Source organism: Gigantopelta aegis, chromosome 4 (assembly GCF_016097555.1).
Source record: "Gigantopelta aegis isolate Gae_Host chromosome 4, Gae_host_genome, whole genome shotgun sequence".
NCBI classification, from domain to species: Eukaryota; Metazoa; Mollusca; class Gastropoda; order Neomphalida; family Peltospiridae; genus Gigantopelta; species Gigantopelta aegis.
This window is the reverse complement of record NC_054702.1, coordinates 6,114,253-6,129,141: the sequence shown is the minus strand read 5'-3', so window position 1 is coordinate 6,129,141 and position 14,889 is coordinate 6,114,253. Positions and strand designations below refer to the sequence as shown.

The window sequence follows — 14,889 nt, the reverse complement described above, 5'->3', positions numbered from 1 at the left end:
GAAATTGTGAAGTCGCGAATCCGTCGGAAGAACGGACACCTCCACAAGGTTGAAAACCACCCCGAGATAAGTGAAAACCTGTGTTGGCACTAATTCCGACTTGACCCAATTGGGAATAAACCCCAATCGGAGAATCATGTCGATCACGAACTCCACGCCCACGAGACATGCCGTCTGTGACGCCGCCGGAATTAACCAATCGTCCAGGTAATTGTGCATCGGTATACCCAACAAATGTACACGTCCCACCACTGCCTTTACTACCCGAGTAAAGACGTGAGGGCTTGTGGACAATCCGAACAGCAGAACTTGAAACTCGTAAGCTCTGCCGTTGTAGAGGAACCGCAAGTACTTCCAAAAATCCCGATGGATTGGAACATGCAGGTAAGCGTCCTTCAAATCAATGGACGCCGCCCATTCCCCCACCTGAAGTAAAGCGCGAACAGACTGAACCGTCTCCATCTTCATAGATGGAATAACGACGTAAGAATTCAGCGGCTTCAGGTTTAGAATTGGTCGCCATTCGCCATTCTTCTTCTGGGCGAAGAACAGATGGGAATAAAATCCCGGAGTGCCCAAATCTACCTCCTGGATGGCTTTCTTGTCAAGAAACTGGAGAACCATCTTCTCCACCAGTACTCGTTTGTCGACAGACGGTACTGCAGGTAACCGGGGGGAGGACGTCAGTGGAGGGGGTGATGAAAACAGAATTCTGTATCCATTGCGGACAACCGACAAAACCCATGGGTCCAGATCTGGCAGTTTGCACCAACTTTGAACAAAATGGCGCAATCTGCCCCCCACAGGAAGATCTGCTAACGGAACCTCTGTAAGCAGATGTCGATTGTCCACGCACCCTCATCCCGGCTGCTTCCCACCCCTGGGCGCCTTGCCCCAAGCGGAACCACGAAAACGTGCCGGCTTCCCACGAAAACATCCCTGTTTCGATGAACCACGGGCATTACCCGACTGCACGCCCAAATCAGACACCACAGGGATTTGATACCTGTCAAGAAAAGTCGATTTCTTAACAGGTGGAGACTTAAAAGTAGACGCCGCCTGGCGCTTATGAGCAGTTCGGGACTGAGCAGCAGGGACAAATTTCGCCGCTTCTTGGTCCAAATTGGTCCCAAAAAGTAAGGTTTCCCTTACTGAGCAACTACGAATGTAGGTTTTAACCACACCCGTCGCTCTCAGTCCCGCCAGGTAGTGATCCCGACGCAGAAGTAGACTGTTGGCAAAAACACGCCCAGCAAGCTGAGCGACGTGATGAGAGGCTTTAGAAGCTGCCAACAAACAACCCTTAGCCATCGCCGGAAGACCTGTGACTGCTTTATCTAACCCAAATAGGAACGTACCTAAATGGTTATTGACTTGAAAAAGAAGTTTAGATAACCTCTCCAAAGTCTCTAAATCCGTGAGTGGCACACTGACATTAGGAGATGGGTGGCAGTCAGCCTTCACCCTAGCGGAAACGACCGCTGGATGTGAAAGGAAGGAAGCTCCCAATGTCTTATACGAAGACGTGGACAAAACCTTCGCTGCAGACAACAGTTTCCCGGTAGCTAATGCTGCCGGAAACTCTTCCACCACCGCCCCCAAAATACGATCGCTACCCACAATCAAAGCATCAATCTCCGCAAGAGATTCATGCACCTTGTGCGCTAACGGCAAGCCGAAATCCTGCCGCGGAGCGTCCGTCGCTAAAGGCCGGTTTCCAAACGAAACACCCTTGTAAGACTGAACAGCCTCCTCCGACGGAATTGCATCCGCGCACACCAGTCGGACCTGTTCCCGTACAAAACCAAGAACCGTCTGGTAATCATAATCGCCGTCTGGCGTACCATCGGCCAAATTGGGAATCTCATCAAGCACCAAACCTGGTGCCGACCCTTCCCCCGAACCACACACTGATTCGGAGGGAAAATCCTCTTCCGAAGAAGAATTTTTTTTCAAATGACGCACCATGTGCTGACCGTAACGGAAACGAACCTGCATGGGCAGGACAATGCGGACCGGCCGAATCTGCAAACTGGTTCCAACCCCGGTCTCGCTGGAAACCCCAGCGGTCGAGGGACTGGTGGAGGCGATTCCCCTAGCCAGGCCATGAAATTCTCAAAAAGAGAAACATAGTCCCCCCGAGTCCGCCCTGAGAGCGACCCGAAACCATCGGACCCTGAACGAAAGGTTCCGCCCACGCAGTCAAGGGACAACGCCTGGAACCTCTACCCCTTTCTAACAGGTCCGGATTGACCATCGGTGTAGACACAGGCGCACCCAAGAAAGCTGCAGTTTCCCTGATCCCTGCCAAAGCAGACAACGGACTGGTGGTGTCGGTTGAACCGGACCGTCAGGAAATTCGTACACATACGAATCCTGCGGTGAATTCTGAACCCAACGTATCACGTGTGGATTAGCCAACCCAGTTGACGTAGCCACATGCAAACGATCTAAAAGTTGATGACGCTGTACAGGCGCCCCAACAACAGAAGGGACGCCCACTGGCGTCGCACCTGAAACAATGCCACCCGGCTCCGTGACCGAGACAACGTTGTGAGACATCGCGATTTTGCCAAGTGGCTCGATCACCGAAGTAGCGCCGAAAGACGCGTTGGCCGAAACGGCGCCCTCGGACGCCACGACCAACCCTGCACCAGAAATCTGGTGAGACAAACAGCGCCGCGAAGCAGACTTCATCCTAGAGCCAATCGACCCCTCCATAGAAGGACCGATAACCCTGCCCCCATCAGCATGATGGGAGTCGGAACTGAGAGACACAGTCGTTCCTGCCACGACTGCACTCCCTCCGACTGACGCCCTCGTTACAACCGTAACAGGCGGCGCCTCCACCGACGGAGGCAAAAGCAAATCCCCAGGAGGAACGGAGCCGAAGCAGGGAGCAACAGTGCCCCCTCTGCGCCAAGCGGCGCTTCGGGTTTACTGGAATCACCATGAAGATGGCGAACAGACGAGGAGGCGCTCTTTGAACTGGACACCGACTTGCCAACCGACGGCAAATCGGTATGGAGCACGACCCTGGAGGCTGCCACTGTGCTCCGCCCGTCCCGTTCACGTCTAATCATCCTCTTACGCTCGGCGTCTTTTGACAGCTTCTTAGCCTGCCCCCACGTGGAGGGGGACCAATTTACACAGATATGACACTGGCGTTCAAAACAACAAGAACGATATGCCCGACATAACAAATGCTGATCAAACTGGGGCAGTCGTTTAAGACAACCCCCCTCGGCACACACAACCAACCGGTTGGAGCACGAGGAAGCCGTGTCAGACATTAACCCCCTGTATAAATTACCCAAAAGACCTCGTATGACAGAGTAAAACAAAAGTACAAATTAATAAACAATTTAACAATTTGACAAAAACATTTACTACAGAACTCGAACATGACTGCAATGGAGGACTGCAGAATCAAAAACGAGGATATACGGTCTACGAGCGGGTGTAGGTTATACATCCAGCAAGGGGAGATAATTCTGCAGTGGAGGTTATAACTCAGGGTCGTATAGCATTGTTGTTGTGCTAGTACGGTAAGTTGAATAAGACTAAGACGTTTTAGGTCGTATCTGCCACTTACGACCTTTTAGCTCTCACGCGACGATATGTATATATATATATATATATATATATATATATATATATATATATATACTCAACCAAAAAAGTATTGCAGTTCCCACTAAATCGTCTTCAAACTTTATAGTATTTGTCTAAAACCAGTCAAATTAAGTTAATTAAGTAAAATGGATTATTTGAAAAACCTGGAAGTAAATTTACATTTATGAACAGATGTTTATTAACGGATACTTCATTGTTAAACAGGAGGGTACAAAAATGTGATTTTGTCACTAATGTCAATATCTTGTATGCCGACCATTTTGGCGAATAACGGCTGTACAACGACGTCTCATGCTGGACGTAAGCCTACGAACTTCTACTGCAGCAATTTGCTTCCATTCTTGACGTAACGCCAGTTCAAGGTCACGAAAAGTGTTCAGTTGTGGGTGATGTTCTCGTAATCGTCAACCCAAGATGTCCCACATGTGTTCAATGGGGGAAAGGTCAGGGGATCTGGCTGGCCAGTCTAAGACTTGAATGTGATTTCTCTGCAAAGTTCGTTAGTTATGCGGGCGGAATGAGGGCGGGCATTGTCTTGCTGAAATGTGAATGTAGGGTTGCGTTGCATAAATGGCAAGACAACAGGGGTAATGATTTCGTCACAATATCGTTGTGCAGTTAATGTTCCATTAACAGTAACCAGGTCAGTTTTGCCGTTGGAACGAATTCCCGCCCAGACCATGATGCTGCCTCTGCTGTATCTGTCAAGCTCGATGATGTTTGCAGGGTCGTAACGTTCGCCTCGCCGACGCCATGCTCTTAGTCTACCATCCGCAAACTCTAGACAGAATCGGAATTCATCTGTGAACAAAACTTCGTTCCACTGTCTAAGACGCCACTGCTGATGAATCCTGGCCCACCTCAAGCGTTCTGCGACATGACGTCGTGTTAATGGAACCCCTACTACAGGGCGACGAGCTCTTAAACCAGCGTCATGGAGTCGATTACGAACGGTTTGAGGGTGAACCATTGTGCCAGTAGCCAGTCGTAAGTTGGCCGCCAATTTGGGAGCACCTTGGAATCTACGGCGGCGTGATGACGTCACTAAATACCGATCCTCTCTTTGCATTGTCACACGTGGCCGACCGGAGCGACGTCCGTCTTTTACGGCTCCAGTTTGTTGCAAATGATACCGTAGATGCACAATGTTAGCGGTCTTTGCCATGAACAAAATAGCTGTACATGATGTATATTGTGTGAGCATATAGTTGACATAAGTCAGGAACATTCCCTTCTTATTAGAGAGTTCCTAAAAAAACATGGTATATTAATAGGGCAGATAGATGAAAAAGATGTGCACATCTGGCAGAAAGTGTGAAATTTGGTATATAAAGGTTTTAAGGTATGCTGAATCTAAATTTAAAGGGAACCAAGTGATACAGACAATGGACTACTACTACTACATGTAGTTCAAAGTTACAACTGTTTGCTGAAGGCAGGCTTGAACTTAAGAATTTATCACCCACGGCAATTAAAAAAACAAATTGTCGTCAGTGAAAGGGCCCAATGACGCCAATTCTGAGTATGCTGATGGCAATTTTTTTAAACTGACTTTTGCAGCAAATAAACTTGACTGAAAGGTTATTTTTCTGTATGTACATGTAGTCAAATTTCTTCAATTTATGTCAACAAACAAGAATTTATTATAATTGGAATCATAAACTACTAGCATAAGCAAACATTTAACGGAACCTGGTGATTCTGAGACGAAGTTGCGACCAATTACAACCAATTAAATCTGCAATTGAGGTTAAAATATCAGACATGAGTTAGTGGACACAAATGACAGAATGACTGTTCTGATCATGTGATAAATTTGGCGCCAAATAAGTTGTTTTTTCAGTCGGAGATTGCCGAAACGATAAAAATAAAATGTTTTCTTTGCTAAAATATAATATAACTGTTATTGTGTGAATCAAACATACAAATGGATATTGGTATGGGACACAACATAGGTTGTTAAAAAAATAGTGTTAAATTACGCTACGATAACTTCCGGAAGCTACTGAAGTTTTTCGTCAGTTGCGCTTTCGTACAAAAAGCAGAATGTTTCCTTTGATGTCCATTGTGCACACTCATTGTTGTTTTTCAGTGTGAAAAAAAAGTGTGCATTTTGAAATAGCGGAGCTGGGTGCTGTAAATTATAACAGGCAAGAGTTCAAAAATCCCATCGCCCGAAGCCTGTGCCAAGTGGAATTTTCATGCCGGGCAAGTAATTATGTTAACTGCATAGGCCCGATGACAAGTGACTAATGTAACACCTAAAACCTTTTAAAAAATTTTTTTACAAATCTTGGTAAAACCTTTGGAAAGAGTTCCGATTGTGCGAGCATTACCATAGCTCTAAGGAGAACTCACTCTAACACTAAACACTGGAACGATCGGAACTCTTGCCAATGTGTTGACACACCAAAATGGAAAACAATGTGTTGAAAAGTTTGATAACAACTTTAGAGTTATACCCCTTTTACTATTGACTAAGATCGGTAATTTCCGCCACTGAACGTTTGACTGAATTCATATAAGTAATCGGTTCGATGATCTTCAAACTTAGAAATAACATCCAATACGCTTTACAGCTTATATAAAAATAAAGTATGTATGCCTTGTGTGTGCAATCATAATGTTTAATCCTTGCAAACATGGTAAATGAGGTGGGATACAGTTTAAAATTGTCATATTCAAATTAAATTAGACGTTAACATGGTTCCGGAATCTGCTCTTTGTAAATGAACGGGGGCGTAAAGCAAGTTTATAATTTCCAAGTTCACATGAACAGAGCCTAAATATTATGAACTGTATTCTTATAAAAGTTGCAAGACATTTTAGTTTTGATATAATAAACCTTGTAGCACAACATACGTAATGTTTTTTTCAGTACTTTACAAATTTAAATATACGTTCGTGTAAAACGAATGGGTACGGTAAAGTTATATTTCATTAGCCCCACGTCATAATCATGATAGTGCGATGCCCTCTAAGCATACATGAATTTAAAAAAAAACATTCTGCTTTATTAATAGTTTTTAATAAATAAATTATGCTCAATAAGTTAAAAATACAAGGTTGCAATCGATGTACACCCGGGGAGACTGTTGTTTACCAAGCCTGCACTATTTATAAACATTTGAAAAGTAACAGAGCTCATGTTTACTTTGAGCCCAGCCACAGCTGTTTGCAAGAGACCTTTCTCAGCTATTAACAGGGTAAAAACACCCCAGAGAAGTGTTTTGGGGCGCATAATGTTAAATAATATACACACAATAATGACACATGGGCCAAAATCCCATCGCCCATACAAGTGGTCACTAACGCATACATCAACACAATAATTATATTTAGATAAACAAGTGGACACTACCAAACAAATAACGAAGTTTAAATCAACAAATGGACACTATTTAAATAATAAAGTTTAAATCAACAAATAGAGAAGAGAGTTGATACTACTGGACAGACATATACATTTAGTACTTCCTATGTAAGTGTTGTAACCTATTGGCAAAATTCTTTATTTGTGCAATTAAACCAATTACTTTCAAGATTATTATACTATTAAGCACTGTATTAAATTAAATAGGAGTAACACATTTGGTTACCTTAAGAAGTATGGGCAAGTGGAAAAATATATGGGGCAAGTGAATATCTGATTGGCACTTGCCCTGTGGCAAGTAATTTTTTTGAAAATATTTGAACCCCCGACAGGATGCTGAAAAATAAAGAGGGGCACATAAAAACAAGCGAGGAGGCAAAATGCAGTGATAATGTATATTATACAACAACACATGGTACGCGCATCACTAAATAAAGTTCCATCGCTTGGTATCAACTAAATTCCCATGAACTCCAACCAGGACCATAACATCCATGTTAAATACTGGCAGATAATCTTCATACACGTTTATACATTTTTCCGTCGGCGAGAAGCTTTACCGACTGCAATAATTTTTATCAGGCGGCACAAAAGTGCCAACCGACAGCAGTTTATATGTCACCGACGGCAATTGCCGTCATTGTCGCCGTTAAGTTCGAGCCCTGTGAAGGTTAAACAAAACCTGTAAATTACATCAATTTTAAAATTCTCTCTCCTAAAATATTTATAAAATACACTTTTGAATATGTATGTTTCCAGAAAAAATACAATAAAATAGTTTAATGGTGCTCATTGCACTTCAGTTCGGTATACGTGGTTCATTCAGATGGTACAATTTAGCAACAAAAGGATAAGATTAATGAAAAAATATATACTGTAAATTAGTGTAATGTATAAATGGCATCCAGTTGTATTCAACAGATTGCAGAACAAGCAAAAATGGCATGTGAATATTTTAGGTACATCAATTTGCGTCTCACTTCACACAGTCATTGTGCTATCTCAAAGTATGAATTTCTCTACACAGTGATGCACACTGCGTGTTACGTGAGCACAGATGTGTGTATACATGTATGCCCGTAGTTATTTTTGCAGGAACATTTCACAAGTTCATTGGACATCTTGGGTATATATGACAGCACATTCATATGAGGAGCCAGCTATCCTCTCTCACCCAGCCCCAATGTGCAGCATAAGCCACTTCAGAACTTGCAAACAATATTTGAAATTATTTACAAAAATCAATGTTCAGGGAGGCTAGGAAGGACTATGAAGTGCAATACACACACCCACAAACTGCCCAATAGTTTCAGAGCATGTCATATTATTTTGGGCCCAGCACAGGTTTGAGGACAGGGAATTTGATTGTCCATTTGGCATGCTGTTCTCATAGTGAAGTGTGAGAACTATTGCTATATAAATTTTAAAAACGTCCTTCAAATTTTATGTAGATGATTTTATTTTTGGAAGTAGATATCAATTCGTCAAAATTGATGCAATTCATAAATTCATATTTAAGTTAACCAACCCTAAACATTTGCAATTTTGAACTAGTAGAATTGCTCATATCATTTGCTTCCATTTACAGTTGGAATCAACAACCTTAAAACCATCATATACCAAATTTCACACTTTCTGTCAAATTAGCACCTCTTGATTAAAATCTATCACCTGTACTTTGACAATTTTCTGGGAACATTTCCGTATAACTGAGTTTTGCTAAACAAGGATGTCACATACTTTTTTTAAGTTTTCTGGGAACATTACCATATCTCAATGATAAAATTTTCTAGGAACATTCCCGTATCAACAAGTTTTGTTAAACAAGGATGGAATATACTTTGAGAGTTTTCCGGGAACATTTCCGTATCACTAAGTTTTGCTAAACATTCAAGTAGGGTTTCTGCCAGAGGGTAAAACAGGTATGGCACTATACCCAAAACATTTTCCAGATTTGAAAAAAAACCTTTTGACAAAATTAATTACTCTTATTACTGTCCGATTTTCTTCACCCTAAGCCTAAACGTAACCCATTTTCTTTCTAGGGGACGCCCCCCATACCCCCATGTGGTTGTATTCAGTTCCACAGCATCATACCCACAAATTTATTTCTGGCAGAAACACTGAACAAGGATGCCAGCACATACATTGTACTTTAACAGTTTTCTGGGAACATATTCCCACATATGAATGAGTTTTGTTAAACAGGGATGACACATACTTTGACAAAGTTTTCCGGGAACATTCCCTTCTTATCATTGAGCTCTCCTTCCCACCATCCTCCCTCGGAGCGCACAATGTTCTTGACGATATTACCAACATGTAGCGACAACTCATCAGCCTGCTCTGCCACATACTCAAACTCCACAACTGCCTCAACTGAAATACAAACATGAAACACTTTTACATTCTTTAGAGGAAAAAACTGTGAAGATCTCACATGCCTCAAGGCTTCGTTAACTTCAAACTTTACTAAAAAACAACACTTTAAAATCCAGTTTGAGCTACTACGAACATTATGGTGACCAGCAACTCACCAGTTACATACAGACAGTGATACTTTAAGTAAGGCAATGTTGGAGTCAATGTTTAGTCTTAATTCTTAAAATATCTTTCATATCCAGAAATATTTTATATGGTTACAGTCATGTAAGTATAATTTTACATTCTTGTAATCTTTTTTTATAATATTAGTGTTTTCCCTAATTTGTTTTAGCCTTAATCAGCACCATGCTGCCCTGAGATTAAACAAACCTTTTTCACTAATTAATTCTAAAATTGCCTTTATAAAACACCCAAAAAGGTATTATTAATTAATAAAATATGCCTTTTATATCTTTTGCCATTCATTTATTAAAGCAAGCACATAAATTACATTAATGTTTATTTCAATTAATTTTTTGGTATTTTTAATAAAAAACAAGTGCTCCCAAAAAAATACACACACACCACACACACACACACACACACACACACTTTCCAATTTTCCTTTTGTTTAATTTTAGTTTTTTTCATTGCAATGTTGCAGTCAACGAATCATTTGTTTACATGCCAACAAGACCTGTATACCTCAGTGTAAGATTTTCATTTAGTTAAATGCACAACCTCAAACTAATTTGTGTTAATCATGATGACATTGTGTTACCAATGGAAGTGACTTTAGTATTGCAATGTACTAAATATCAAATTAAAATATTATTTTAGAAGTGTTATAGGATAAATATAATGGACTACTTGAGTTTTTTAATATGTAAAATATCAACTGTGTCTAGTCAATCAGTTTTTGTCTCGGCAGAGCCTCGACAAATACTGATTAAGGTAGATTGTTGATACTTTTCATATTAAAAAACCCTTGTGGCGAATCCTCTATGTATAAAACTTTAATACAGTTTGGAAAAACAAACACACACACAAGATTAAGGAGATTACTTTACCCAAAAATTGTGTAATAAAATCGTACATTTATCAAAAATGCATTTCAAGTTATTTTAATCTAATTACAGCTTAACATTCCACTGATTTTCAGGTGAAATCTTTTGAGGTTATCATGTTTGTACTTAATCTGGACTTGCTTGCTTTGGGCACACCCTTTATCATCTCAGCTTCGGTGCAATCTAAAGCCTTGGTGCCTTGGTCTCTAGCTTGTATGCAATTCATTGGATAAGAATGTCTTTTATCAATTACCAATTACAATTTTACTTTTTGAATATAACACGGAATGTATGGGAAGGGAATGGTGGCAAACCAGGTAGCGCACCGCAACATTTTCCATCAACAATTTCCAATTTCCGGGGCACTACAGCAAGTAAGGAGGGAAACAGTCTTCAAATTTGAACCCTGTAAAAGGATGTACACATGTACATTCAGGGCGCAATAATGTGAGTGAAACACTCGTCTATGTGAGTGAAATTCTGTTATGGCGATTTAAATTTGAAAAATCTGAGTAGATTATTTTGTCAGAATCAAGCTGTCACTGTAACACATTTTAGTTTACTGTATTAGTCAGATGACACATATAATGATACCGCCCTATGTGGCGTCATGGCAGGCCATCGGTCTACAGGCTGGTAGGTACTGGGTTTGGATCCCAGTCAAGGCATGGGATTTTTAATCCAGATACCGACTCCAAACCCTGAGTGAGTGCTCCGCAAGGCTCAATGGGTAGGTGTAAACCACTTGCACCGACCAGTGATCCATAACTGGTTCAACAAAGGCCATGGTTTGTGCTAGCCTGCCTGTGGGAAGCACAAATAAAAGATCCCTTGCTGCTAATCGGAAGCGTAGCCCATGTAGTGGCCACAGCGGGTTTCCTCTCAAAATCTGTGTGGTCCTTAACCATATGTCTGACGCCATATAAACGTAAATAAAATGTGTTGAGTGCGTCGTTAAATAAAACATTTCTTTCTTTCTTTCATATAATGATATACTGACGATCGAAATTGTAAACATACACTTCCTCGTTTCACGCTGTTTGTGAAGCATGGCGTATAGCTGAAGTCAGTTGAAGTAGTCAGTTATCATACTCGGAGCTCTTTGGCCGATTTGACGATCGAGGTGTTCCGATTGCTTTATTAACCACAATCGGAAGCCGAGACACACATCAGGGTTTTCTGATTGTAAATGAGCTCTCACAAAGCCTCAGACCAATCACTTCATAGGCCAGTTTATTTGCACCTAACGTTAAGTTAAATATTGCATGGCGGGAATATGTTAAATAAATAAAAAACGCATGAGAATTGTTTTTTCTTTTACTGTATTGTTGGTAACGATAGCATACCGTCAACAAAAATATATAAATAAAATACGTCCTTGTTTCAGTAAATCTATAATCGCAATATTACGACAATTTACGGAATTCGGAAACAAAAATCAGAAAGTTCTGATTGTGTTTGCAGTAAATATGGATTTATCGAGACCAAACAAAACTGCGATATTTTTTTACTTTGTCAATCTGTCATGTCAATTTATTTTGATAAAATTTAATACATCTACAGTTTGTAAATTTTACAGGTTTCATTGGCACAATAGTTTGACTGTCTGCATCATAAATCTTGGTCACAACTGCCCAGTATTACTTGCCCAGGGGACTAGCGCCATTTAAACTGTACTCAGGGATTTCTATTCGCCTGGGGCGAGGGGTCATCGTTAACTTCTATCCCTGCTTATATTACAACTGTACCACATAACCCAATTTAAAAAAAAAAAAATTAAAGTCAAGTGTCAAAACATATACGCTGCCACACAAAAGCCAAGGGTTTGTGGATCTCTAAGTCTAAGGTACATGAGTTGACATTCTTGGCCACCACTTTTAAACAGAAAATTACTTCCTGGGACTTTGTACTCAATCATCAATGTAGTATTGTACGATACATTGTCAAACATTGTTTTTGTAGCTTTACAGTATCCCTAAAGTATTATTTAAATTATGATGACAATTTATACATCAACACATTTGTTGGAATTTCCCAACCTAATTTTCCCACCATTAGTAAATCATGTCCAAGCTCCTCGAGTCTATAAAAACTGACAAGATGAGTATTGGATATAATTTACAATGCACAGTGTGTGAATGATTCAGTTAAACAAATGTCAGATATGTCAAAACATTAATACATTTTTCAGATTAAAATAAAATCAGTTGGCAACACCCTATTGTAAACAAAAACATTACTAATCATCACGCAAAGGGAAACCGGAAGTAGTTGACATTTTTTCACCAAATCGGCAAGTGGCACTTCCTAGTTCACTGCCAACTGCATCAACGACAGTATTCCACAAAATATAAAATAATTAGTAAATAATTTTTTGATGGATCACATACCCATTATAACGAGATATCTAAAAATGCATCTCTACATGTCGGTATAATTTTTATATTCTGTACAAAACACGATAAACACAAACTTGTCAGACACTACTAAAATGGCCACAAATCACGTGACCAACATTAGCAAGCGAGTTATCCTTATTGAAAGATTTAGCAAAAAATCCAATAAGACTGAGTACACAATTTTTGGTTTTATTTATTTATTTTAATTTTAATTTTTGTTCAATTTCCGACATAAATTTATTTCCTTTTGGTAGTAATATTAATATTAATTAAATAAAACCTGAAACCTATATTTTCCCAAAGTTTCAGAATAAATATATTCTACCAATAACCGATAGGAAATCATAGAATAGGCTACAGGTGTCACTGTGACACACCACATGCAAGATACAAAACGTTTGTTTTGATTAACGACACCACTAGAGCACATTGGTGTATTAATCATCGACTACTAGGTGTAAAACATTGGTAATTCTTACATAAAATCATAGTCTTAGAGGAAGCCGCTATTGTTTTCCATTAGCATCAGAGGATCCTATGACAGAAAAACCTCTTTCGAGAGCCTTATCAACTGAGCTTCAACACGACGCCACCTGGCTACTAGGGATGAAGCTCAGTTGATAAGGCAGCAATGCATTTTTAAATATACACTTTCCCAGGACAGGACATCACATACCACGCCTTGATATACCAGTCGCGGGACACTGATTGGGACGGGGGAAAAAGGTCAAAGAATGGGTCCACCGAGGTGGTTCGATCCTGCGACCCAAGCACCTCAGATGAGCTATCGACCGAGTTGGATCCCACCTGCTATAGGGTGTATACTACCAAATCAAATTGCATAGACGACAATAGTAACATATGTGGCTAAAACTCCTAGCTGCAGCGTATCAATCGACATAAACGTCACGGATATAAATACTACCACCCCTCACACTTAAAGTGAATCAGAAAAAATTGGGGGTCAAGTTGCACATTTCTGAGATAACGGGTAGCGTCTATGACTACCCTAGTTCCGCACAAAATTCGAGTACTTTTTTTTACAGGTACCCCATACATGTTTCAAACACAAGGCTACTTGACACAGTGGTACTAGATGAAATAAAATTGCATACATTTTTTGCACTAACATTTATCACCAATCACAGGACTTGTGGTGTTCACTTCTCTATCAAAAGTGCACCTCGAACTTTGACCCAGCCGGAAGTTATTTGGTTTAGTACTACCTATAGGTCCTACATATGATTGTGATGTATCTAACGAGCTTACAGGAAGACTATGATCTGTACTAAAACAAGCTACAAAGGAAAGGAATGTTGGTTTAGTGACACCTCAACACAGTTTAAACTACGGCTATTTGATATCTAACAAATGGCTATTTCGACACCATTACATAAGCTACACAATAAATCAGCAAGGAATCTTTTATATACACGTCAACTCAGACATGATAATACATACCACTGCCATTGATGTACCAGTCATGGGGCAAAGGTTGGGGGAAAAGTTTGTTTTGTTTAACGACACAACTAGAGCACACTGATTTATTAATAATCGGCTATTGGATGTCAAACATTTGGTAATTTGAACATATAGTCTTAGATAGGAAATCCGCTACATTTTTCCATTAGGTAGCCAGGGATCTTTTATATGCACGATCCCACAGACATGGTAGCCAGGGACAGCTCGTCGGGTTGCTCTGCGGTGCACGAGAACTCCTACATTTTTCAGTTGGTAGCAAGAGATGTTTTATATTCACTATCCCACAGACAAGACAGCATATACCATGGTCTTTGATATACCAGTCGTGGTGCAATGGCTGGTACGAGAAATAGCCCAATGGGACAACCGACGGGTGTCGATCCCAAACCGACCGCGCATCGAGTGCTTTAAAAATTAGCACAGAGCTACGTCCCGCCCCATACAGTTTGGAATGAGAACATAATGATATTTCACCCTCAGAATAACGTGAACAATGCCAATAATGTCATCAAATATATTGGCAATTACATGTACTTGCTTGAAATATTATTCTATGCTAATCCGTATA

The 14,889-nt window shown here is 40.4% G+C and overlaps 2 protein-coding genes across 3 annotated transcripts in view; one reads left to right on the top strand and one right to left on the bottom strand.

Annotated features, from left to right (window-relative positions):
* LOC121372562 (CD2-associated protein-like) overlaps positions 1–12,965 on the bottom strand; it is a 55,579-nt gene extending 42,614 nt beyond the window's left edge. For both annotated transcript variants that reach the window (XM_041498960.1, XM_041498961.1), the window contains exons 1-2: positions 12,831–12,965; positions 9,231–9,388 (exon numbers count right to left, since the gene is read on the bottom strand). In XM_041498960.1, the coding sequence (XP_041354894.1) occupies positions 9,231–9,388; positions 12,831–12,834 (162 nt within the window). In that variant the 5' untranslated portion in view covers positions 12,835–12,965. The remainder of the gene's footprint in view (positions 1–9,230; positions 9,389–12,830) is intronic.
* Positions 1–14,889, top strand: part of LOC121372563 (outer dense fiber protein 3-like) — a 33,004-nt gene that overhangs the window by 1,225 nt on the left and 16,890 nt on the right. The window lies entirely within an intron of this gene.